The 27306-nt window shown below is 45.1% G+C and overlaps 1 protein-coding gene across 3 annotated transcripts in view; it reads left to right on the forward strand.

The window, feature by feature from the left end:
- Nucleotides 1-27306, forward strand: part of ppip5k1a (diphosphoinositol pentakisphosphate kinase 1a) — a 51798-nt gene that overhangs the window by 47 nt on the left and 24445 nt on the right. For all 3 annotated transcript variants that reach the window (XM_062548496.1, XM_062548495.1, XM_062548497.1), the window contains exons 1-19: nt 1-24; nt 2456-2672; nt 3095-3396; nt 4879-5074; nt 6474-6564; nt 7333-7418; nt 8307-8461; nt 14084-14185; nt 15039-15200; nt 16306-16427; nt 17072-17173; nt 17531-17617; nt 17726-17801; nt 18906-19015; nt 20508-20593; nt 20944-21069; nt 24605-24726; nt 25082-25264; nt 26473-26614. The exon at nt 1-24 is cut by the window's left edge and continues 47 nt beyond it. In XM_062548496.1, coding sequence (XP_062404480.1) covers nt 3244-3396; nt 4879-5074; nt 6474-6564; nt 7333-7418; nt 8307-8461; nt 14084-14185; nt 15039-15200; nt 16306-16427; nt 17072-17173; nt 17531-17617; nt 17726-17801; nt 18906-19015; nt 20508-20593; nt 20944-21069; nt 24605-24726; nt 25082-25264; nt 26473-26614 — 2101 coding nt within the window. In that variant the 5' untranslated portion in view covers nt 1-24; nt 2456-2672; nt 3095-3243. The remainder of the gene's footprint in view (nt 25-2455; nt 2673-3094; nt 3397-4878; nt 5075-6473; nt 6565-7332; nt 7419-8306; nt 8462-14083; nt 14186-15038; nt 15201-16305; nt 16428-17071; nt 17174-17530; nt 17618-17725; nt 17802-18905; nt 19016-20507; nt 20594-20943; nt 21070-24604; nt 24727-25081; nt 25265-26472; nt 26615-27306) is intronic.

A 27306-nucleotide genomic window follows, 5' to 3' on the forward strand; every position in this document is an offset into this window, starting at 1 on the left:
AAACGTCAACAAAACGGTTTATCTGTAAGTACCGCTGTGTTTTATAGCACGATGCTGTATTATAGGCGACACAATGGCATGCTGATTCACGTTTTCATATGTGAGCCTAGGATCGTCTTCGGTGATTCGTTGCCGCTCACTTTTACCGCAGACTTACTGTTTCAAATGGCATGAACAAAGTGACTTGTTTACATTGAATTGTTAGCTATCCGCCACTGTTAGCTCACAAGCTAATGGCCCGGTTGCTGGCTTTGGTCGGCTGCAATGGAAGCGAACCTTCTACAGGCGTTTTCAATTTTAGAGGAACATTGCATACGTTTATTTTACGATGGAAACAGATGTATAGCAATATGTTAACACTGTTATGTGTGTGACATTTGTTGTCGACACCAACGGCTATAACTGTAAATGGTGCAACAAGTGATGTTTAACATTGCACTCCAACGTTAATGTGAAAACCTGGAATGCTGCATGTACAGTCGAACTTCAGAGGCGAATGTAATATCAGGCGGCGTTGCTAAATTCCATGGGTCTAGCCATGCTAACCTACGCCTCTCTCAGCCTGGTCAGACTTTGTTTTTAACATTCCACTGGCGCTTGTTAGCGGAACATGCCATAGACTGCTCTTTCTGACCGAAAATTGCAACCACTGTTTTGGCTCTTCATTATGATCTCCAGCAGCACACTTGACACTTCATGTAAATAACCATGCCGTTTCATGAAATCGATTATAGGTCTTTTCAAATGCAATCACATGTTGTAGCAATAATGGTTTAGGCTTGGTCTGGCACGCAGGTGTAATGGAGATATAGGCTTAACACGCAGTAATCCCGTTATCCATGGAAACAGCTTTGCTTTAAATAAACTGGATGCCAAGATGCAAAGGGGATTTTCAGGGTTAAACAGGATTGGAACGCGCAGGTTTTGATGCTCTGTTTTCGATCGTACGGATGGATGGAGACAGGTGCAATTGGTATTTTGACGAGAAGAGTCAGCTCTCCGCCTGCCTGCAGCGACATTGTCTTCTTAATGAATAATGCCCGGTCAGACTGTTTATGAATTGAGTGTTGTTTGAGAATAAATAATTGTCTAATATGACTTATTAAGTCTAGCCAGATTGTGTGTGCTGTTTCAGCACACAGTGATTAAAGCTCTACCTCCGTCAATCGCATTATCTCAGCCAAGGAAGTGGAGTGCCCAGGTGTCCTTTGAGCCAGGACTTGAACAGCTAATAGCAAGTCATTGTTCATTAGGATGGCTCTGATAATGTTTTAGGACATGAGGTGGACTTTATTACTCAGGCCGTACAGCTGGCCGAGGTAAAAATGTCAATGCACCACCAGCTGCTGACACAGCTGTGGTTACAGCATTAGCGACCAAATTACCATCACTTTGGTCGAGAGAGCAAGGACAGGTGTATGGTAAAGCCAAATTAACTGCTCAATCAGAACCTGCCAAGGCTGAAAGCTGATTCATATAATTACTTTTTGCTTTTGTAAACCTTCTAATTCTGTTCCTATTAAGTATAAATTATAACGTTGGTCATATTGAGTGTAGCCTGATATGAAAAGTTGAGAGGAAATTATTTTATCATGGCCAGGTGTGAAAAATTAGACACTGTTTGAAACAAGCCTAAATATTGACAGTATGCCAGGCCATCCCATTCAGTGGCGGTTCTGTTGCCAAGGGCAAGGGCACTTAGGGAAGCACATTCTCTTCAGTGCATATTGTGTATCACAGATGGCACAGAGCGAGCCAGGACTGACATAGCAGGAATTGCACCCCTATCCCAGATTGTGCGTGTGTGTGTGTGTGTGTGTGTGTGTGTGTGTGTGCATGCGTGTGTATATTTGTGGATCTGCCCTTTTTTTTGGATGGCACCAACCCCTCTTAATGGGTAGAGGTGGCCAGCTTGCCTTCTTGGGCTTCTTCTGATAACCACCTGTGCCTCAGTGACACACCTGCTCTGGCAACCCCCCACCTGCATGGAGACGCTGCAGACAGGTGTGTCAGACCTTGTTACCTCGTCTCGCCCTCTGCTTTATTAAAGGGAGCGAGAGAGAGAGAGAGGAGGGGAGGGGGCCCAGAGGGACTAAGCGGTTAGCGCTAACAGAGCAGGAGGTAATAAAGTATCAAGCTGCTTGCTGTTCCTAAGCAGTGGAGCTGAAGTAGCCTGGGGGTACAGTATGTCTGCTGGAGTTGGAACTCTGACCCCAGAGGAGCTCCGAGGTGGGGAAAGGCACTTGGGCACTGGCACCTGGCGCTGGGGTTGCAGCTTATCTTGCTGTGTGTTGACGATGTTTGAGGGACCTCTGCGAGGGTTATTCAGATGTGCTTGGTTTTATGTCAAAGGTCAAAGGTTAACTGTATGCAGCATCAAAAGACATATGCTTGGTTTTGCTTACCTCTTTCAACTTTGTTGATTTGTGTGTGTGTGTGTATGTGTTGGGTTCAGGAATCAAACCCTATGAAGAATGGCTTATCATCAGGAGGTCATATCTGGACTTGCCCACTCACAGGCAGTCCGCACGAGAGACTGATCTGAGAATGACCACTCCGCGTCCCCCTGTCACCACCACAGGCTCCTCACCGTAATCAGACCGACCCCCCTCATCCCCCACCCCAGCCCACCGTCCCTCTCCTCCTCTTCTCTTTTCGGGTCTGACCACCGGGTGAGTCCAGCCATGCTGTGTGATTCTGCTACTGTGGGTCAGATTACATTTGATTGGATTATAGCGGATTAGAGTTGTTTTAAATGCAAACACAACCCAGGATTGTTCTACCGGTTAATCCCTGTGCACAGTAAATCTTGTAGAGGCCTTTTATGATTGTTTTTTTTTGTTCATGGCTCTTTTTGCTCTTACCGTTCATAAAAGACTGACAGCTGATTGTCTTGTCTTTTTTTATTTATTTAATATTTAATATATATTGCCTGTTTTGGTTTTCATTTATGTATAACTTGCATTTCAATGATTTAGATTAAAAAAAAATTAGATCTGTCACAACACCGGGGTTAAGTCATAGCCTATAAGCCTGATCTGAGGAGCAAAGTAGAATGTACAGTTAGGACTCTATGCTCTGCGTTCTCCAACAGAACCGCCCGTGAGTCATCGCAGTGTTCCTCTGCCCCCTGGCACGGCGCCCCTCGCTGGGTGAGTGGCGGGCCGGCGTGCGTGCGGTGGGCGGGCGTGCGATGGCGCGGCGGTACGCTGAGGCTTGTAGCCGCCGCCGTCGTGGACTGTGATGTCAGAGGCGGGCAGCCAGGGTGAGAGCCAGCGCGGCGCTCCCAGATTCTTTGTGGGCGAGGAGGACGACGATGAGAGCGAGGGAACGGACCACGGCTGCAGCATGAGGACCGACGTGGAGCTGTACGAGGACGACGAGGAGGCCGACTCGGTGGGTAGCGCGCCGGGGCCACGGGGGGGGATCTTAACGGTACACACAAATCACCGTTCAGTGCGTACCTCGGTTTTGAAGTCATGGTTGGGTTCATGTGCAGTACAACACAGGTGCTTTTTTTGTTGCGTTAATTGACATCTTGCATGTGGTCCGCTACTTGATCTGTTTGCATGGAAACTCGAATTTGAAACATGGTCCACAATCAAAAAAGCCTACTGTTGGTTACTGTTCAAGACTGCATTGATGTGTTGTACCTAGATGGTTCGGTACGAATATGTGTACCTTTGCATCCTTAGCCACAGCCCACTCACCACCATGTCAAGTAGCAGGCCCTGGGTCGCTTCAAATGACTGAACCCAGGGAAGGATCAGAGCGTGCCAATAGCTTTTTGAGACTTTTCGGAAAGGTGCAAAACTAATGTCTGACTGACAAGTCGAAAAGAAGTCAAGTCAGGTCAAAGTTATTATACCATTAAGAGAAATCGAGTTTGCATACAAAACCATCGTAAACGTGACATTGAAGACAAAAGATCACAAAGGGACAAAAGCACTAACATAAACACAACTCCGATCTGGTGCCAAGTAACGCCTCCCTCACACCTTGGCACATCCCCATACACATAAAGCATGAAGGTCAAAACCCTGAATCATCTTTCGACTTGTCTCACTCTAATCACAGTGATGCACACGCTGACTCAGCAAATCATAATGAATGTGCACCACTAACTGTGACCTACAGTAGGTCTTGTGCCCAAGCTGCACGTTAACCAAAAGTGTTACACAGGGAATTATAAGAAGGACAATTCAGCATGACTTTATAGCCATTTGCCACCTCACTGTGTCTGTTGTGATGACGTTTACTGATTGGGTTATATAGTGTCTTCAGATTCATGATAATTTTCTCAATAGTAACTTTGAAACTTAATCATTAAATGAGTTGGAACGGGGAACGTTTGAGAAGGGAGAACAGAAAATGGGATTACTGCTGTGACTATAATCATAACTGAGCTATAACTGTAACCTGTAAAACTGTAAATATGTGTTTAGACATTTTCTCTGCCTCAGTTTGGCTTAGCCAGTGTGTGGAACTCTGATATGATCTTGTGTTTTCAGCCAGTTTACACTAGAAACCTGCACCTGCACCACACCTGAGGTATCAAGCCGTTTGCCCAGATGGCAAAATATACCTGCCCAGCTACATAATATTTACCCATCATGCCTGTAAACTCATCTGGTATTTACCCACATTCCTGCCGAACCTGGTGTTGGTCATTGACTTGCTCACTCTCTCTCACACACACACACGCACACACAGACACACGTGCACAGACACCTGTGCACACACACAGGCGCACACATATAAACAACCCTTTCTACTAACCCCTCTCTTATTTATCAGCTTTGACTCACTCTATTTACCTCCTTCTCCTCCACCTCCTCCCCTTCTCTCTCTTCTCTCTCTTCTCTCTCTTCTCCGCAGCCTCCAGAGAGGCAGATCGTGATGGGGATCTGCTGCATGATGAAGAAGTCCAAGTCCAAACCCATGACTCAGATCCTGGAGAGGCTGTGCCGCTTCGAGTACATCACCGTGGTGATCTTCCCCGAGGACGTCATCCTCAACGAGCCCGTGGAGAAGTGGCCACTCTGTGACTGCCTCATCTCCTTCCACTCCAAAGGTCCGTCAGCGTCAGCGGAGCCCTGCGGTCACCTGACTCATAGCCTCATTAGCTGGACCTCCATTCAGCTCATCCACACATTTAAAAGCCCATTCATTAGAGTTTGGCTTAAAGAGATGTGACTGTATGTTTCCGTTTGCTGTGCGATGTCAATAAAGTGGCCACTCTCTTAATAAAGGGATGAGTTAGATGGAACTCAGAAACAGAAACACATCATGAAATGCCGAATGTGATTGGATGGGTATAAACCTGTGCCATGAGTCTCTTTTGCATTGTACCCTATGTACAGGGCTATTTGACTTCCGTAACAAGTGGGAAAGATAGGAAATCCATCGACTCTTTGTTGGCCACACAAAATATGATTTGGCTAAAATGACTCCTATTGTGGCCAGTTGAGAAAAATGTGTCAGGGCTGCCAACTCTTCAGATCATCTTGGAGTGAGATTTATTGATGCACAATGAGTGCGTTTTGAAAAACTTGCCACACCCAGTAAGTGAGCTGCTAGTTGAATAGGCCTGTTGTATATGCTTAAATGCATTATACGCCAATTAATTCCTTGGTTCTACATATTATTCAACTTTACTAGCATTTCCATTTTTAAGCATTTCTACTTGCATGGTCAACATTTGCATTGCTAAGTTGGATGGAAAACATGGACTAATTGTCCCTCTAATTCACTGATCATGCTCTGAAGTATCTCAGCCTGTTACAGGACTGTAATGGTTGGGGCCAGTGGGTACCCATAGTTTATACAAGATCTCTATTAAAAAGTGTTTTTTTGTGGAGTGAAGCCTGGTGAGAACTAAAGAGGAAGGACTTGTCTGTACTGAGGCAGGTGTCTGTACTGAGGAAGGACTTGTCTGTACTGAGGCAGGTGTCTGTACTGAGGAAGGACTTGTCTGTACTGAGGCAGGTGAAACATACCTGTGCTGCAGCTGGCTCCTTTCCTATTAGAGCCTGTTAGTGTCAGCCAGTGTTATACTAAGGGTCACCTTGAATAATCCTAAACTCACCGACCCAACGCTCAGATCTAGCTTTCCCCTCAGTGATCTGAAAAGACAACACACAGATACACTACAGTCATCTGCCTTCTCAGAAACAAATGGGAAAACCAACAAGAATGTGCTGGCTCAGGGTTTTTTTAGGCCACGCGGACAAACTGGACCAGAATCACACAGCAGGGACTTAATGAGCAGCCGGCCTAGTTATGCCTCACACATAAACACCCCCCCCTGCTAACCAAGCCTGCGTTTAAAGCACTGTTTACTGTCATTACGACAACACCCGATGACAGTGATGATGACATGTTGGCCAAGTTGGTTTGGCTTGAGGTCATTTTTTTTCTGACTGAGGAATTTTAGGATTCCAATCATTGACTCTGTTGTCCTCCGTTCGCAGGCTTTCCACTGGATAAAGCCGTAAGCTACGCCAAACTCAGAAACCCTCTTCTGATCAACGACCTGAACATGCAGTACTACATACAAGACAGGTATGGTACACAACACCTGGGCATCCAGTTCTCACCTCCAGATTGCTTGTGAAGAAATAATACAGCACAGCTTTGGAGATCTGAAGAGTGTGTCTATGAATCAAAGTGAATGTAAAGCATTGCACATGTATGCATCTGTTGCATGTTATTAATAACCCTAGACTCCCCTATACATGTGTGCTTATGATTTGGGATAAAGTGCTGTTATAATGTACTGTGGTAATTGTGGTCAGGCTCGGTCCCCTCTTCCCTATAAAGCATGTAAGATGTTTCAAACAAGTATGTATAAAAGCAGTGCAACATTCAGTTATACTAAAATAGCCTAAACCTGGGTGGTGCGATGGATTCCATTATGGCATGGAGGACAGTTACCTCCCGGGGTAATTTCCATGTTTTATCCTGCAAATGTGTTTTTTGTGAAGCCATTTAGAGCTTATGCTACAATTATCTTATCTTAGATAACAGTTTGCTGCTGCCGTAATTTGCAGTTGTCACTGTCGGTATGACTACCAGCTGGCAACCCACCTTCTAGCTGTAATTGTAGTTTTGGAAAGCTTACATGAGTGCTTATGTCATCATAATGCCTTCATATAGAAATTAGTCACCGAGGTCAAAAGCTTGAGGCCAAATTACTTTGACCTTTGTATGGAAGAGAGGGTACTGTATGTTGTATCACAATTAGCATTTTTCAACCTGCACTCTAAAACTCAGAATGGAGTGGTGTGTGTGCGGAGAGATGAGCTCATGCCTGTGATTCTCGCCCATCAGGAGAGAGGTGTACCGTATCCTGCAGGAGGAGGGCATTGACTTGCCTCGCTACGCCGTGCTCAACCGGGACCCAGACAAACCACAAGGTGAGATGAGACGAGACTTATTTATAGTGCAGCATTTTGGCCACCACTCATCTCACAGCTCTCTGCTGCTTTCTGATCTCAACGAACAGAAACCTGCCAACTAACAGAGGAACAAAAAGACTCCCTCCTTGAACATTTCTCTCGCTCTCTCTTTCTCTCTCTCTCTCTCCCCCTCTCTCACTCTGTCATACAATCAAGGAGAGAAAGAAAAGATCTCACAAGACTCTCCTCAGTTCCATTTCCTGTTATCTGGCCGAGTGACGGTTTATTTTGGTCCGTGGGTAAATATAGCCCCTAATGTGGAGCTGAACTGAGTGTCTGAGGACGCAGAGTGTTCAGATGCGTCTGTCTGGCAGTCATTAGTCATTATATCTAAACCCAACATCATGCCAGCATCGGCCCTGCGTCTCCAGAGAAAGGAAGCTCTCTTATTAGATTACTGTCGCAACGTTATGGCCATTTTCATTCCCTGAGTCTCTCACAGGACGAAGGAGGAGGAATGCTCCGGCTCAAACATGTCTTCTTGGCTTCTTTTCTCCTGGCCAGATGTGCGTTACGCAGAAAACTCACAACAACTCCATCAATTTAGTTTGGTTTGGATCAGTGTAGTCACAAATCATTTTGCTTCGCTCCATTTCCAAATTAAATACGTTGTTCTGCTCATTAAATTGACCATACCTCAGATTCTTCCAACTTGGGCCGCTGCTAACGATAATTTATGTTGTCAATTGGTAATTTCCTGACCATTAACTATTAACAATGTGTTTACATGTGTTAACATTTGATTTTGCTAAATGTCTTCAGCTACATGTATGAGGTTAACAGACAAGGGCAGGTTCTGATATACTAAAGAAGTGTAATGTATCCACGGGCTCTCCTCCCCTGCAGAGTGTAATCTGGTGGAGGGGGAGGACCATGTGGAGGTGAACGGGGAGGTGTTCCCCAAACCGTTTGTGGAGAAGCCGGTGTCTGCCGAGGACCACAACGTCTACATCTACTACCCCACCTCAGCCGGCGGAGGCAGCCAGAGACTCTTCCGGAAGGTTCGTGCCCTCTACGTCTCTCGAATCTCTGTCCAGCCACATCGTTAGTCGTTGGAGCAGTATCAGTTCAGTTCAAGTTTATCGGACGTGGTTAATTTAGCCGAGGTCAGTTCTGCGTGTCATATCATTCGGATTTGACCGCAGCCTGCCGGGGTTCACCACAGCATTGTTTATCCCACCCCAGTTAAATGTGTTTTGGATTTTGGAGAGGGCACACTTAGGTTTGGGTTTTGGGGGGACGGGCTGTTGTGTTTAATTCCCGTAAATCCATCTGATTTCTCTGGAGCTCGGCTCGGTCCCTTCACTGATGGACCACTGAGCCCCCTCTACTGCCCCCAAGGGCTTCCACTCCGGCCCATTATCAGCTCGCTAGAGCAGCTCAGCTGGGTTTCCATGCGTGTCGGAACAGACAAGAGCTGGATTGCCCCTTTTCTTCTCTTGTTTCCCTTTTTCTCGTGCAAGGAAATCACTTTCACATCCCAGTGCAGTAGTGGTTGAGGCTTCTGCTGTAATGATGAGAGTAGTCCTGTGCGTCATTGAAGCTGAAATAGAACAGATTCATTTGAGGAATCATAGTGAGGGAACACTGTGTGTGTGTGTGTGTGTGTGTGTGTGTGTGTGTGTGTGTGTGTGTGTGTGTGTGTGTGTGTGTGTGTGTGTGTGTGTGTGTGTGTGTGTGTGTGTGTGTGTGTGTGTGTGTGTGTGTGTGTGTGTGTGTGTGTGTGTGTGTGTGTCTGTCTGTGTGTCTGTGTGTGTGTGTGTGTGTGTGTGTGTGTGGGTCAGAAGTGGAGTGAGTTATACTCTTGGGCTTTCTTCCCATGAAAACAAATTCTGCACCTGTCTCAAAGTAGAGGATGTGCTGTCTCATTCCTGGAGAGGCAGTTGTGTGTGTGTGTGTGTGTGTGTGTGTGTGTGTCTATCTGTGTGTGTCTATCTGTGTGTTTTTGCATGCTTCAGAGTAGCATTTCAAGCTATCTAGAGACTGAAAAGCTGAACTTGAAGCTATACAACTAACTGTGATAATGTATGTGTGTGTGTGTAGCAGGCATGCAAACTCCTCACCTTTCGGCGAAATTCGCCGTTTTGAATCAAAAATAGGTGACTTACATGATTCGTGCAGATCCGATGAGAAAATATTTAGGGGGGGGGGGGGGGGGGGGGTGTCAAGGTGAATTGAATACAACTGAGTTTAAAAATCATGCGCAGACGCTAACGCATCTTGAGGTGTTTCCAGAGCCGCATTTAAAACGTGTCTGATCAGCAAGGGATGCGTGAATGTAGCCCTTATGCGTTTAATAAACATTAGTGGAAGCTAATTGTGGACAAAGACGCAACGAACAGAACGCGCACGCCAATATAGCCTCCCTGTTGTGAGCGCAGATAGATGCGTCTCAGGTGGAAGTGATTCTGGACAGATGAAGGAGAGATGCCGAGGGATTTCACAGGTGGGCTAGTTGAAACTTTCAACTTCTATTAGAGAAAGACGCTGAGTGAAGCAACGGGCATAGGTTGTTTTCTTCTAATGTTATGAAAGTCAGCGAAATTAGACAAAAATGTAGACATAACGAGTTATTTTGATGAAGAATACGTGCAGTTTGAACCATCTAGATCGGCAAAAGGTGAAGCAAATAGGCAGACTTTATCAGTATATCAAAGGCTAATGTGACAGTTGAATTAAATGCTCATAAACTGGTCTGGTTTGTTTTGTCCGGAGACGTAGTTGATTGACATGCTAATGCTGTCTTTAAGAAACGTGCACACTGCGCATAGACATTACGCAAAGCCTACGCAAAAGATCTGCAACTCAAATGATTCGCCAAATGTAACGTAGCCAAAAAAAGTTGCGACTGCTTCAGACCGCACGTAACGCACGTAACCGTTTGAGTGTGTGTGACTTGCGACAAGTTTCAGTTAGGCCTACACCCGGATCATTACGAGTTCGTAAGCCATGCGTAACGTAAATTTACATTTGATTGTCGAGTTACAGGACCCTGATCAGTAGCCTAGTCTGTGCCTACAGGTAGCCTACAGTTTAACATGTAATATGAAGACAGTTCACATAACTTTATTGGTTGGTTAAACACACTAGCATAATATAAACCACAAGTAGCCTAGGCTGCATATTAAAACATTTAAAAACAATTTGAAAAAATAAAGCCTATCTACCCTATTTTATATAATAATATTAGGCCTAGTTTGAAATAGTGTGTCTCAAGCAAGTTTATTGATTACCTGGTTTGGTCCAACAAATATTCAGACTTATAGATTTTTACATCATTGAAAGCAGGAAGTCCAACATTGAAATCAGTATTTCTCCCATCTCAAGGCAATATGAGGGAATAATGCATGACCATTCAAAAACATGACTAGTTTTCTAAAGATACAAAGCTTAATGCTAATCGGTGAAGTGTCCCTGTGTCCATTAGGCCTATGAAATCATCAGAAAAGAAAGCGGGTCCCTCACACTTTGGAAGATTTTTTTTTTTTTCGCGGGGGGGGGCGGTCTGGGGGTCGGAGAAGAGTCTCACCTTTTTCACCCCTGACCAGTTTGCATGCCTGGTGTAGGATTGATGTACTGTATATAAATAACGTTTTTTTCACTAAGATTTCCCCAGAAACAATGGGGGACCTATAGGAATATGCCTCATGAGAATGTTTTGATTTTCTCCTACATGCGGAAAACAGAAGTAAACACAGCAAGCACTCCATCAAGAAGAGACCTGTATTAATCTGAACCTTTTCCATAGATTTGAACCTATTGATTTAGTGATTTGATGGTGTCAGATATATTTTATATGCATAACACTAGAAATTATCAAAGGGGCATTGGATGGACATCAAAGCAGTCTTAATATTTACAGCCAAGTCCCCCCGCTGTTCTTAGTCATCTCTGGAATCTGGATATGTTATTAGGCCGGTTCAGAGCCAGTAGAGGCAGTAATGAGGTTCTGCATCCCTATCAAAGGGAAAGAAATAAACCTCTCCTCCCCAAAGAGAGTCTGATGAGACTGGAGTCTTGGCCCCACACACACACACACACACACACACACACATACAGTACACTGCTTTATGCGCATGGTTGGATCTGCCAGGCGATGGCTATTTATGGCTCTTTTTCTCACATAAACACACCCACGCGCACGTAACTCATGCACTCTTTCTCTCGCCCTCTCTGGCTTTCTCCCTCTGTCTTTTCAGTCTCTCATCCCTCATCTCTCATCTCTTTCTCTCTCTCTCTCCCTCTTTCACAGTCTTTATAGTATTTGTATATCTCTCTCTCTTTCTTTCCATCTCTATTGCGGTCTCTCTCTCTTTCTCTCTTTCTGTCCGTGTTGAGCTGTCACGCACACACACATCATGGCGTGCCTCCGGTGTGTGTGGAGCGGTTGAAGTGAAACCATGCCACTGGCTCAGAGGAAAGGCCCAGAACCCCAACATAATCACGTGCTGAAATAGAGAGGCACACCAGTGTGTGTGTGTGTGTGTGTGTGTGTGTGTGTGTGTGTGTGTGTGTGTGTGTGTGTGTGTGTGTGTGTGTGTGTGTGTGTGTGTGTGTGTGTGTGTGTGTGTGTGTGTGTGTGTGTGTGTGTGTGTGTGTGTGTGTGTGTGTACTTGTGTCTATGTGTGCATCTGTGTGTGTGTGTGTGTGTTTGGGTGTGTGCATGGTTGTGTGTGTGTGTGTGTGTGTGTGTGTGTGTGTGTGTGTAAGAGCAAGGCTGAAGCGGGGGACACTGATCTGTGTAGCATTGCATCCTGCTGCCAGTCAGAATATTGATTTACAGCAGGCTATTTATGTTACACATTACTAGAGCTTTGCAAAAGCTCAAATGTACACAGAAGGACACACACACACACACACACACACACACACACACACACACACACACACACACACACACACACATACACACTTACACAAGGACTCTTGTGAGGAAAGAAGAGTTTATTAAAAGAGAGCTTGCACTTTAAGGCTTTGCAATGATTTAGAGCTGTTGTTCAGAGCGAGAGAGAGAGAGAAAGAGAGAGAGAGAGAAAGAGAGAGCGCAAGCTGCTTAGGGTGGTAGTGTAGTAGCACCCAGTCTATGATAACTCAGCCACTGTTCTGTAAGATGGCTTTTGTCCCCTCCAGCATTTACTGGGAACAAGAGTCCTCTCTCTCCCCCCTGCCCGAGCTCCTGAGAGCAGCCTCTGTTCGGGCGTGCGTGCCCTGGGCAGCGTTGAGCCCCGGTGCTGCTGGCCCGCTCACAGTGCCGCTCTTCACCTCACGCATGACGTAATGCGTTGCCATAGGGCTTCGCTGGGAAGACGTGTGCTTGCTCGGACCCTCTCAAGGCTGCGTTGTAGTGACAAAGGCAGTGTTAGCCTACGCTGTCTGGCATTGTTGTCCCCAGCAATAGCACACAGTTATGTAACAAGTTTTAGTCGAAACTCGGCAGTTCTGTATGCCAGTGCGTTGGAAAATGTCACAGTATGTGTTTTGTTTGAAAACATGAACGCGTGCTGCTCAAGATAGAGCGTTAGCATTGGCGTACTGAGTGTGTGTTGTTGTGTTTGGTCGCTACAGCAGCATGCATTGCTGTTTTATGTTCGTGTGATAGGTCCTAACTTAGCCGGTGGGGACCAGTGTAGTGGGATATTACGTAAAAGAAAAAATGTGTGTAATGTGCTGCTGGGGAATTGCCAAAGGATCTCTGCGGTTTTAGCCTGAAGTTATTTGGTCCATGTGATGATATATGGGGGGGATTGGTCATCCATGTAGTGCTGACGAGTCTGTGCTGCTGGAGCAGCGGAGTTGCAGCTGTGCACTAGTCAGCGTCAAATGTCAGCTTGTTTTCCAAAAATATGGATGGATTCACAACCAGGGGAATCGAGGAGATAACCCCCCCACGCACTGTGCTTTTCAGTGTGCTTGGAAGCATATGGTTGTGTTTTCTTTTAATTGTATGTGTACTGGGGTTCACTAGAATTGCTAGCCCCAGGACAATTGAGAAATAAGGCAAAAAGTCCATACCTTGGCACAAAATGCTCAAATGCAACAAGTCAGAATACAAAATCCAAATCATTGTTAACCATTAAAGTTTTCTGTCACACAATCCTCTCCAGCACATGGAGAACATGCACAATTATATGATAGATACTACATATGTTTTATATAAATATTTAGCCTTGATTAGGAGAAAATGCTTTTATTTCAGTTTTTTTTATTATGTTATAGTAATATAATCCTACTTTTCAAGTGTTGTGATGTTGAATAGGTTATCGCACTAATGCAATAATTAATTATACTCTTATTGAGGTTGCTAGTACTTATTATGATGTACCATTAACACCTTGAGCATGTTGTACTCCTGCCTCAAGAGCATGAGAATATGACCATTACTAATGTTGGTACTATAGTACTGTATGTAGTGTATAGTATACGATGTATACTGTATGCTGTACATACTGCACTGCACTGCAGCTGTAATGTGGTTGAGCAATATGTGTGGTATTTCTGCATGTGCTGATGTCCCGTGTGGCACAGTAATGTTGGCAGGTATGCACTTCTGCTGCTGCAGCTGAGGCTGTGATGGGGATACAGCGGGTCTAGCGGGACTGACATGCTCACGGTTGTTTTTGCAGATCGGCAGCAGGAGCAGTGTGTACTCTCCCGAGAGCAGCGTGAGGAAAACTGGCTCCTACATCTATGAGGAATTCATGCCCACAGATGGCACAGATGTTAAGGTAGTGTGTGTGTGTGTGTTGTTCCATGCTATAGGATTAACACTCTTTGCACGAATGTGCATTCCTCCCCCATGAATCAAATTATTATATTAATGCTGTTTCAGTAAAAAAAAAAGTATTGAGCCAACAAAACCATATGGTGTAAACACTGTAACAACACAACTGAGAATGTCATGGCCTTTATGAAAAGGCATTTACATCTCAAAGAGGTTCGAAATAAAAAAAGGCATATTTCTGCCCGTGAAGGTTATGATTTGGAGGCAAATAAGAGGCTTAATGACTTAATCCCCCTTTTTAATCTAACCTTTTTAATAACCTTGCGCCGGTACAAATTGAACATCAGGAGAACTACTGTACATCCATCCACGTTTTGGGTCATAGATATTTCTTCAGATACTTTGCCATAGTCATGAGAACTTGATTGAGTAGACAGTAGTGTTTTATCAATGGGCTTTAACGTTTTTGTTAATGGCCTTTGTATTTTTGAGTCATAGTGAAATCAATATTTTGTTCACAAACAGTTCATGTTGCACTCCCATGGGGGTTTATTGTGTCTAATGTGTTCCCTTGTGATGTGTGAATTAATGCCTTTAACCTGAACTATGTGACATGGGATTAATGCATGTAACCTGAACTATGTAACATGTCATTAACGTGTGTGTGTGTGTGTGTGTGTGTGTGTGTGTGTGTGTGTGTGTGTGTGTGTGTGTGTGTGTGTGTGTGTGTGTGTGTGTGTGTGTGTGTGTGTGTGCGTGTGCGTGTGCGTGTGCGTGTGCGTGTGCGTGCGCGTGCGCGTGCGCGTGCGTGTGCGTGTGCGTGTGCGTGTGCATGTGTGTTCGTCTTGCGTGTGCAGGTGTATACTGTGGGTCCTGACTACGCGCACGCTGAGGCGCGTAAGTCCCCTGCGCTGGACGGGAAGGTGGAGCGGGACAGCGAGGGCAAGGAGATCAGATACCCCGTCATGCTGACCGCCATGGAGAAACTGGTGGCTCGCAAAGTCTGCCTGGCCTTCAAGGTTACACATCTCTCCTTGTGCTCGCCCTCTCTCTCTCTCTCTCTTGTTCTCTCCCCCCTCGCCCTCTCTCTCTCTCTTGTTCTCTCCCCCCTCTCCCCTCTTTCTCTCTCTCTCTCTCATGTTCTCTCCTTGTGCTCTCTCTCTCTCTCTCTCTCTCTTGTTCTCTCCCCCCTCTCCCTCTCTCTCTCTCTCTCTCTCATGTTCTCTCCTTGTGCTCTCTCTCTCTCTCTCTCTCTTGTTCTGTCCCCCCTCGCCCTCTCTCTCTCTCTCTCTCTTTCTTTCTTGTTCTCTACCCCCCTCTCCCTCCCTCTCTCTGGCTGCGGTCCCAAGACTAGCCAAACTCTCTCGAGGACAGATATCACTGTTTGCACATGGCAGTGTGGAAAGTCACCGTCACTTTAAATCACCATCGTGCTCTCATTTTTATTAAACAAATTGCTGAATTAGTCCAAGGGGGAATGTAGAACCACTGTCTAGACTAGGAGCAGCGAGAGAGCGAGAGAGAGAGTGAGAGAGTGCAGGGAGTTCAAACAGGGAGGCCAAGTTCCGAACTGGGACAAATCTGCTGTGCCACTGCCCTGGGTCTTATTGATCCATTTACGCACAGTCATCATGGGTGAGCTACTTACACCCAGCAAAGCTGTTTTTTAAAAAAAAAAAAATGTAGTTTCAGTTCCCTGTTCTGTTGCCAGAGAAGTGTGAAACATTCCCCTCAGCTGATAATGTGTGGGAGAGCTGTCAGTAGCAGGCCACAGAGTAGTCGTCAGATCTGATTATCAGCCTGCACAGTAGGAGGCCTGATAATGCGGCAGTGAAAGTGTAGCCCAGTTTACAGCCCAACGTTAATATACTGTATGAATGTTCACGGATGCACTGTGGATCAATTTAGCCCGACCTCAAAGAATAGAAAATGTTTGTAATGATAAAATTAAATTAAACAGAATTAAGTTAAATCTTTGTAATGTTTTGTAAATGGTTTAGGCAATAGAAGATAATGGAGAGTAAATACAGATTTTTTCCCTTCTGGAAGATTAAGAAGTGCGGTGTTTGCCCCCAAACACTGTTTATAATCCCCCCCCTTCATGTCTCCTTCTGCCGTCCACAGCAAACAGTGTGTGGCTTTGACCTGCTTCGTGCCAATGGCCACTCCTACGTGTGTGACGTCAACGGATTCAGTTTTGTCAAGAACTCTATGAAGTACTATGACGACTGTGCCAAAATCCTGGGGTAAGGCTCGTGGAGACAGTCCAAGTATTTCTAAATTTCCCCTGACACAATTTCAATCATGATTTAATATCTTGTAGGGCTGGTTTAGGGTGGGGAGCGTTCAGTAGGTATACTGCAGGGAGAAACCCTATTAAGCTCATTAAAAGGAATCCAGGAAGTTATGTACCTTGCAAAAAAGAGGCAAATGCCATCTACTAATCCCTGGCTTTTGCCCTTAAGACTATTACACAATGCAGTTACTGTGGCGCTGCAGAGATAATCCTCACAGCAGCCTAGCAATTCCAGATGCTTTTATATATATATGTGTGTGTGTGTGTGTGTGTGTGTGTGTGTGTGTGTGTGTGTGTGTGTGTGTGTGTGTGTGTGTGTGTGTGTGTGTGTGTGTGTGTGTGTGTGTGTGTGTGTGTGTGTGTGTGTGTGTGTGTGTGTGTGTGTGTGTGTGTGTGTGTGTGTGTGTGTGTGTGTGTGCACGTGTGCATTCACATGTGTGTATTTTGTGTCTGTGCCTGGATACTGCTGTGCTGTTTTTGTGTGTGTGTACAGTATGTCAGTTAATTCCTATATTGTGCCTGTTATTGTGTGTGTTGTGTTGTTTGTCTAATTCTGTGTGTGTGTGTGTGTGTGTGTGTGTGTGTGTGTTTTAGGAACATTGTGATGAGAGAACTGGCCCCGCAGTTTCAGATTCCCTGGTCCATCCCCACCGAGGCTGAAGACATCCCCATCGTCCCCACCACCTCAGGCACCATGTGAGCGCTCGCAGAGAATCACACATTCACACACACACACACACACACACACACACACACTCTCTCACACACACACACTCTCTCTCTCAAGCGTGTGCTTCTTCAGCTGTACAAACACACAGTCTCATACTTTCACCTCTGCAAACGATCTCACGCAGAGGTAAACATGCTTTCTCCAACTGTGACTTACACACTCCACGCACACACATAAACAAACCTCTTCTCATGAAAGCACCAAATAGATGTACTTGTTCTCCATGTACTGCACAGATATAGATGTATACACACACACACATATACATACTGTACACTCCAACATACTCAAGCACAGTTTCTTATCTCTTTGGATCTGTCCAGGATGGAGCTACGATGTGTCATCGCTGTGATCCGACACGGCGATCGCACCCCTAAACAAAAAATGAAGATGGAAGTCCGCAACCCCATGTGAGTTTTGAACCGCAACCACCGCCACCCTGCTGCTTTGTTTTCTGTCTGCGTGTGTTTGTCCACAAAGCAGCCATCAGTGAAGCTCTCTCTTGTGATTCCTCACAGGTTCTTTGAGTTGTTTGAGAAGTATGGGGGCTATAAGACAGGCAAGCTGAAACTCAAGAAGCCCAAACAACTTCAGGTAAGTTGAAGCTGAACACTGACTAACAGCACTGCCAGTTTCACGTAATGTACATGGAAACCTTTTTCAGTGAAGGCTTTCATTGGGCTTCTCTTTGAATCTAAAGCCAGGCTTAATCCATGTACGGAAAACGGACCCTTGTCGTGAGGCTCTGTTGTCATCATGCTAATATTAGCGGTGTTGCTAATGTGAAGGAATAGTCTAATCTTAGACGCACTGTCACCACATGCCACTGCCAACACGATGTGAAAGCGTCCACATTCAGATGCATGAGTAATCCACATAATGTATTGAATCATATTGTGTATATACTGTACATTATGGCAGTGTACAGTACATTTCTGCACACTGTTTGGAAGTACAATGTGTACACTCTGTTAAACATCTGCACATGGTCTGTTAAGGGTGTTTCTGGCTCTGGGACAAGCCATATCATGTGAACATACCACAGTAATGTAAGCTATCAGAACATGCTTAAATCACAGAAGAAGAAAAAAAGAAACACAAACGTAGACAAAAAAAATCTCCTGTCATAAAGCTGTAGTCATCTCTGTCCCTGTTTTTCATCAGATTGAAATATTCCAGAGAAATGACATTTGTTTGAGTCCTTTTTCCTAATGTTTGGAAGCAGGAGTGTTCCGGAACAGTGGCTCTGGGTTTAGTTGCTGGCAGGGCAGGCCCAGACTGTTTGCAAATCTGTCTCTTTTGACTGAAAGCAGCAATTCAATTCATCTGTCATTTTCGTCCAGTCAAGAGCACAATCCTGTTCCCTCTGTATTGTTTCAATGTACTTGTTCCCAGCTAATCGAGATTAGAATTAACGGCAGAGTTTCCAGGCAGACCAGGAAGATGTGTAAACATTCAGGGGAAGTATCTCTTAAGAGCAGAGAACATCTGAGGAAGCACAGGTTACATTTCTGCTCAGTGTTTGGCATCAGAGTCACTGACAGTGTGTGTGTGTGTGACTGTGTGTGTGTGTGTCTGTGTGTGTGTGTGTAATGTGTGTGTGTGTGTGTGTGTGTGTGTGTGTGTGTTTGCTTGTTTGTGTGTGTGCTTGTTTGTTTGTGTTTGTGTTTTACGTGTGTGTCCGTTTGTGTCCGACAGGAAGTGCTGGACATTGCCCGGTTGCTGCTGATGGATCTGGGCCAGCGCACGGAGGTGGAGGTGGAGGAGAAGAAGTCCAAACTGGAACAGCTCAAGACCGTGCTGGAGATGTGAGCGTTTGGCACAGTTTCACTCACATATGCACATACACACACACACACACACACACACACACACACACATATACACACACACACACACACACACATACACACACACACACATTCACAGTCACAGTAATAACACACTCGCACTAACTCACTTACAGACAGCAACGCACTTTTCCTGTCCGAGACTCTCTGGAGCCTTATTATGGGAGGTGTATTGTTCACAGAAGAGCCCTCTTACACACACTGTACTGTAGTTCACTCTAGCGCAGAGACAAACAGTTAGGAGCTACCCAGGAGATTGGCCATTTAAACAAGCAATATTAAACCACCGTATGGGAGATTGCAACTTCAAATGATGTTTGCTTCGATTCTCCTGCGTTATTTGCTTTCTATTGCCTTCCCTCAGGAGTCAGCATAAAAAGTTGGAGAAGTGCTTTTGAAACTAGAGTTGGGAAAGAGAAGTCCAGGTGCACTGCGGAGATTCTCCCTTAGCCGTGTGAAAAAGTAATAACTGCGCGAGAACAGTAGACGAAGCAAAATTCGGAACACAGGAAAGAGAACTAAGAAAGAATAATACTGCAGATCAGAAGATGGTTTGTCATTTTTGGTTTGCGTTTTGTTATTGTGCCCCACTCCCACTACCACTCCCACAAATAGTGTGCAATTGTTTCTCTTCTTTATTCCGGGATGTCCTCATAACTAAGCCCCCCAACCTTTGCTTGAGCGAGCTTACAGTAATGCCCTCACACAGCCGCTGGTCGACTGTAAAGCCCGTCTACGTGACTCCACCGTGCGGCCCGGCCTTGTGGCCGCCCAAGGTGTCCTCTTACCTTTGTACAGTCTTCGGACCTTTCATGTTTGAAGACGGGGGTGATTACAATGATTACAATGGCATTCAGCCTCCTCTCACAAACGCACGCACGCATGCACGCACACACACACACACAGCTGCCTTGGCTGGTCACTGTGGCCCGCTGCCTGAAGCTGTCAGGTTTATGGTCGGCGCGAGGTCAGGGATGAGTAGCGAATGCGCGCCGTGCCGTAGAGGAGACTCCCACACGTGCTCTTCGGACATTTGCACACACACACCGCACCGCACCGGGCGAACGGCTGGGACGCATTCGCTATCCGCTATTACCTCCGCCAACAAGGTCATGTTTTTGGTTCATTTTGTACACTTGCCTTTAAGCAGGATTGGGCAAAAGCTAGCATGGGCCAAGGAAGAAGTCATTAAATCCTAGAGCCAATCCAAATCCCTGGGCGGGTTCGCAATTGCAGTTTCTCCAAGGTTGCACAACGTAACATATGGCATTTGGCCTTGGCAGAGAGTGGCATTGTCAGTTTAAGTGTAGTAAGTGATTCCAATCCACACTCACAAGGCATTTGTCACTGATCATACATCAAGCTAGGGGCAGTTTGAGTCTTGCAGGTTTGTCATGTGGCCTCCACTAACGTGCCTCTTCATGTGTGTGTGTGTGTGTGTGTGTTGCAGGTATGGCCATTTCTCTGGGATAAATAGGAAAGTCCAGCTGACCTACCTGCCACACGGACAACCCAAGACCTCCAGTGAGGAAGAGGGTATGTAACTCACCTGTATTCAGGACTGACATGATGATACTTTTAAATGTTTTTCTTAATTTTGTTTTATTAAAGCTGCTCACATTAAGTGAAGAATGCGGAAGCAGAATGAGACTCTTTAAAAACTCCTGTCATGTCCTCTAATGAAATGGCAGATGTATTAATGTGTTATTATTGCCTCAGCACTACGCTGCTCCAGAACCTCTTGTAGCGCTGTCTTTTTCGCAAGGCACAATTTATCACTTTTGTCATGTTAAATATTAATTTGAACTCTTACATATTTGATACATCTTAGATCTTCTCTGTGTGTGTGTGTGTGTGTGTGTGTGTGTGTGTGTGTGTGTGTTCAGACACCCGTAAGGAGGAGCCATCCTTGCTGCTGGTGCTCAAGTGGGGAGGGGAGCTGACCCCAGCTGGCCGGGTTCAGGCTGAGGAGCTGGGCCGAGCCTTCCGCTGCATGTACCCTGGAGGACAGGGTAAGAGGCCACAGCACCACACACACCCAACTTGGACAGGGCGTGCTTCAGCTAGGCCTCACAATGAAATGTAATGGAGCATAGCTGCAGTGTCCTCATAAACACGTTAGACAAGTACACATCACAGCTATTCCATGGAGGACAGGCTAACAAGGAAGCTACACCAAGGCACGTAACTGAAGCATTCTGTTCGCGACGCGTAAAAGCCATTTTAGAAGATTTATTTTTGTACGTACGCGTATGCGTCGTTATCACGTCTTATGTAGCTACTTCCATTGATAGTGGAAGCTAATAGTTGCAGCAGGCGCAACGCAGATGGAACGCTTCAGTCATTCGCCTGGTGTAGCTTCCCTGTAAGACCACACCACACACACCACACACACACAGCTGAGCGCCCTCTCGTATTTTAAAGTCTGTTCCTGAACTGCCACTCCAAGCGCACTCTGGCACTGTGAATCTGTTTGTAAATGAAGGATGTGATTTGAACTGCTGTTCATTTTTGGGGACTCGCACTCTTCAGAGAGTTCAGAGCACTCGTGCTGAAGGGATAGAGTGGCGGAGCCTGACGTCAGTCTGACTGGAAAAGCATAGCCGAGGGTGTTCTGGAAAACTTTGACAGTTGCAGACCTGATAAGATGATAATTAGTCATTCGCCATAAAAGGCTTAGTGTTTCAACATGTTCACTGTCATGACGATATTGAGTTAAACGTACACCCAATTTCAGCACAGCTGTTTGTATTTTGTCAGCTGTTTGGCTGTTTCTATTTATGACTTCTCTACTGTTTCATACACAAAAAAAAGTCCTAAGCACTGTATGTTTTGTTTACCATACACAATGATTTACAGCAGAACTGGACATTATCGCTATAATTAAAAACAAAAATATTAATTGTCTGGTACCACTCCGCTGCACATACTGCAGGTATCTTTTGTTTACCATAAAAGCATCCTTAGTCCAGAAGACTGTTAATATTATTTTGTAAATAGTTTTTATATTAAATCATACCTCCAGATGACACTAGTGTCTTCAGAAGCTGCAATCATGCACACAGCTTAGTACACTGCTCTCAGTGTCCCATATATATGTTGACATATGCATCAGACAGAACACAGTACACTTAAATGTTACTTGCCCATGCCCTTACATATTTTATGCAAATCCACCTTGGATCTTTACAGATACTTCTGTACAGTGAAACGTGTCATATCACCACATACATCCTAACACTGATAAAATATTACATTGCTCCCATGCAGTTGGATTGGGAAATATTAAGAATACCAAGCCCAGTATGTGCACTATTCTGTTTCACACAACATAGTCTGTAAACATTACATGCACACTAGACAAATACACTACAACATGACAATAGCCTGTTTTCCTAGAGGGAAAATGAAGTCAAACGATATCTGTTATAAAAAGAAAGATTTTTTCAGTTGGTAACGGGCTGAACTATTGAACAAAGTGATCATTTGGATGTGCATCTTGTTTGAAATCTTCTTATTTGTTGTGGCTGTTGACGGGGGCTTATTTCTCAGCTGAAGGAGTCTGAAATAGAGTGGCAGAATGAGGTTGTGTGTCCCTTGCTGCTTCGCCCCCCGGCCCTTAGGGTAGCGTCTAGTGTGCCCTCCTAATCATCTCCAGACAGCAGCACACCAAGCATCTTAATGCTGTTTATTAATATCACTAAAAACAACACAGCACAAATGGGTGCTCAGGTGTTGGACTGTGCTACTGGTCGGCTAGCAGTGCTTAGATGATCTTTCTTTTGTTTTGTTTTGAGACATTTTATCACAAAGAGAAATCTCATGCATACACTTGAAAGGGATAAAAATGCATTGAAGATTTTTCTTTTTGACACTGCCTTTTTCCCCTCCACAACTGATTTTGATTTTGTTTTTTGTGTTTTGATTTCTAAACTTATTTACCATTTCTTTCCACGGATTTGTGGGTGTTTTACCTCAACCATAACGTGTTTTTCAACGTGTTTGTCCGATGTTTTCTTTTTTTTTTTCTTTAATCCTCTTTTTCTCCGCGTCTGGTCTCTGCTCGTCTGCGGTCTGTGGCGCTAGACTGTGCCACTGGTCGGCTGGGTCGTGAGTCTCCTGCCGCCGGCGGTAAGAGGGCCCTGCATGGGGCCCATGCTACGCCAAGGCTGCTGCCCCTAACCTCCACCAACACCAGTCTAACCAGAGAGAGCCTGAGCACCCTGTGGCTCTAACACACTGACCACTTATATAACACTGACCACTTAACACCGTCGGGGGAAAGGAGGACGCACTGTCTTTGGATCCATGCTTCGCAATCGCTCCCTGGCGAGAGCCTCCTTTTTTTCCCCACTTCCTGCCAGCACTTCCTGTTTGTGTAGGTGAGATGTGCTGCATAGCTGTATGTGAATCACTAAGAGGCAGATTTGAGAGACAGATTGAGGAGGATGTTATTGTCTGCCATCACAAGGAAGATACTGTAGAGCGAGTTGTCTTATCACAGGCAAGATGCATGGAGGAGATTGTTGTCTTAACAGGTTTGGCGTACAGATAGTGTGTATGTAACATATCATAAGGGAGTCAGAATAAACTGACATACAGTAATTGTTCAGGTCAGTAGCGAAAGGGATGGGAACATGCAATTTAAGATACTTTTCAATATTTAAATGAATTATAATTTACTTAGTAGATATATAGTGATCTCTGACCTCCAAACTGTCTGTGGTTTGTTTTAGTGAAGAGAGGATTTACAGTGACAATCTCAAACAGTGTAGTCGCCTGCTCTGCTCTAGAGTTAAGAGATCTGAGGCTGTCATTACTGGTCATGGTTTTATACGGTATAAAGGCCTAAAATAAAAGCCTTTGTGTTTGTATCTCCAAAGGCTATGGGTTTGATTCTGGAGTGTAAAATTAAATGCGTTTTCGTTTTAATCCCAGGCTGCAATTTTAGCTTTAATCTCATACTCCTGCATCCTTTTTATCGCCAGGACATAGAATCATTGGCATTCTACGCACTTTTGGTTACCACTTGCTTTTTTTTCAGATTACTGTCTTTTAGCCTGACTACAGCAAAGCAAACTGGTTATCTATATGTAATCTAGTTTATTTTTGTAATTTGGTTAAATGACGGCGTTATATAAAACGGTATGTGTTGCTGTTGGGTTCATTAAGATACTCTTTTTTTTCAGGGAGTTACGTTTTTCTCCTTTACTGTCAAGCTCCCAGTAACATTTTCTCTCCCTCCCTGTCATGCATTCCATAATGTCTGTTGGCCCATTTATGTAAAGTCTTTCATGTATTCTACAGTATGCGTGGTGCTTTTCCACATATTGTGTGTGTGTGCGTGTGTGTGTGTGTGTGTGTGCGTGTGGTGCATGGACGAGGTACTCCAGGGGCTCTTGGTTGTTTGCTGTAATGAGCCTGTTGTAATACAGTGTTAATCCTGTTGTGATGACGGTTGTGACTGCGCTGCTATAGCCAGCAGCCACATCTATACATTATGGGCCGGTGGTGTTGTAAAGAGTGCTGTTTCCCTTGGTGTGGTAGGTGACTACGCTGGGTTTCCTGGTTGCGGTCTACTCAGACTTCACAGCACCTACCGCCACGACCTCAAAATCTACGCTTCTGACGAGGGACGCGTGCAGATGACTGCAGCAGCCTTCGCTAAGGTATGTGCAGACTGAGAGGGTTAAAGCAGAGCGAGAGGTGCAAACGTTAGTCATCTAGGATCTTTGGTATGTATATTGTATAGGCACATACAGTAACATCACATAGACTCACAGGCATGTGGGTTTGGCTTGTGAGGTGTTTGTTGATGTGAGTTGTGTTTGTGGTGATGTGTGATGTGTGTGTTGATGTGCTTGTGTGTTTGTTGATGCTTGTGCTTGTGTGTTTGCTTGTGTGTTTTGTCACCGACTGTGTGTGTGTGCGTGCGTGTGTTTTGATGTGTGACATTTTGCACGTATTCCTGTGTTTGTGTGTGTTCAAGTGTCTTTATTATTTTGTCTGGCCGCTGTGCCGTAGGGTCTGCTGGCGCTGGAGGGTGAGCTGACGCCCATCCTGGTGCAGATGGTGAAGAGCGCCAACATGAACGGCCTGCTGGACAACGACATCGACTCGCTCAGCAGCTGCCAGCACCGCGTCAAGGGCCGCCTCCACGAGATCATGCAGAAGGACCAGGACTTCACCGAAGAGGAGTACGACAAGGTACCGTACTGTAGGACAGCCCTGCTAGCCTCAATTCCACCTCCAGTCCCCCAGCTGGAGACTACTGCAAAAATCACAGGCAGTGATTAGCCATACAAAACAAAAAATACATTTAAAAAAAAAAAAAAAAACACATTCAAAGTATTCACCGTTAGACTTATTGTTGTCAAGCTTTTCAATAAAAAAGAAGCCCAATTTCAACACCGCTATTTGTGTTATACCCATTCCGATCCATAAAAAAGTGTTTGCCAATTCCAAGAGGATGGAGCGATCTGCTTTTTTCTAACTTCAGAGCAGTGTTCCATTTTCAGAGTGCCAGATAGAATTTATGGACACACTCACTCTAATAAATGTCATGGAGGTCTCCAATAAAATAGGAGGTGCTTTATGCAGAAGGAGCTTGCTGCATCCATTACACTAGTTCTAGTTTCATGGCCCGGCTTGTAGCTGCCTGTGAATCAGATTAGAATCCGTCCTGCCAGCTGTGTGGGGTTTGTCATCGTGTCCTGCACCACGCAAAGGCCTCATTTTATATGAGAAAGCGAATCCAATGTGTTCTTCAGTAGCATGCTGAATGCCTGTGTTGAGTGGGAGCGAATGCAGTTGTGGGTCTTCGTGACCGTATTAATTTTTTTTTTTTTGTGTGAGAGGTTCGAGTTGTGGGTCTTTCTGTGAGTGAATTCCATTTCAAGGCATTGTGAGAGAGCCAAGATGTGGGTTATCCTGTGAGATTACTTGTCGAAGTGTTCCGATTCTCCAAAGAATAATTCTGATTTTCTGTGGCGAGAAAGCCCTATGGGAGTATAATGTCAGTCTGCCTGTCAGCATCTCTCTGTGTGAGTGTGAGAACAGTTATTACTGTCATTCCGCATTCCTCTTTGATCTAGCTGGATGCTAATTAGTCATAATGGGGACAGAGATGGGGTTATTTTAAGCTCGTTGGCACTGTCTGCGCTGTAATAACCGGGTTCTCATTTGTTTCACTCATTTTCTTCACACAGTACATTCTGTGACTTTAATGGGGCTTTGAAATATCTTTATTAGCTTTGGTCAATTTGATCTCATTTGTAGACTGTTTGGAATGATGTGGAATTATGTGCTCATATTTTTGCACAGATTTGCATGCCTATGTGCATACTGTATGTATCAATGCATTGGTGTGAGAATATATATTCATGTAAAAACATACTTTCTGTGTGTGTGTTTAGTTGGCCCCCACTGGTAGCTGCTCCCTGGTCAACTCCATGAAGGCGGTGGGAAACCCTGTGTTCACGTGTGACAGCGTTTACGCCCTCATCCAGAGCCTCACCTCGCAGATCCGCAAGAAGATGGAGGACCCCAAGTCCGCAGGTCTGTCCTTACATGTGCCTGTCAACACAAGCTACTCCTTGAAATATGTCTAAAGGCCACACAGCAGGCTCCGTTGGCCCGCAGTGCACATGCCTCAAGTTGACCTTGCTTAGAGAAATGGAAGCTGTTGAAAAATAACTCATCGCCTCCTGCTACAACACCTCACCCATGGACACACAAAGCCAATGCAATGATCTGAGCTAAAGTGGTAGGCTAACTAGTTAGGCTGTACTAATTTGTGTTGTTCACTGGTCCAGTGACCGTATGAAAATGCAGTCAATGCCTTGCATGGCTGCATGTCCGCTATTTGGCTCAATGTCTCTGTGAAGCGACCCCGCGCTGCAAACGGCAGCATTCCCATCAAGTCCGATGGAATTCACTAGAGGATGGGACTGGGAGCTCTCGTCTGCCCCCTGCTGTTTGCCTGCCGATCAACAGCCAAGGGAATTGATTTCTCAATATTGTGGTCTGCTGCCCTCTTCAGTTCGCTAGTGCTTGGAGTCTATTCATTTCCCACTGCAGATAATATGATTGTGGCAACATTATACATACATCGCCGGCACCCTCTGGGTATATCAGTTCCATAGGTCAGTCCACCCTCACTTCATAGCCCCTCCTCCTCCTCTCCTCATAAAGATGTGAAAGAAATGTGGAGTCAATGCAGAAAATATGGAAGTAAGAAAGAAATAATA

Source organism: Sardina pilchardus, chromosome 11, assembly GCF_963854185.1.
Source record: "Sardina pilchardus chromosome 11, fSarPil1.1, whole genome shotgun sequence".
Classification (NCBI taxonomy): Eukaryota; Metazoa; Chordata; class Actinopteri; order Clupeiformes; family Clupeidae; genus Sardina; species Sardina pilchardus.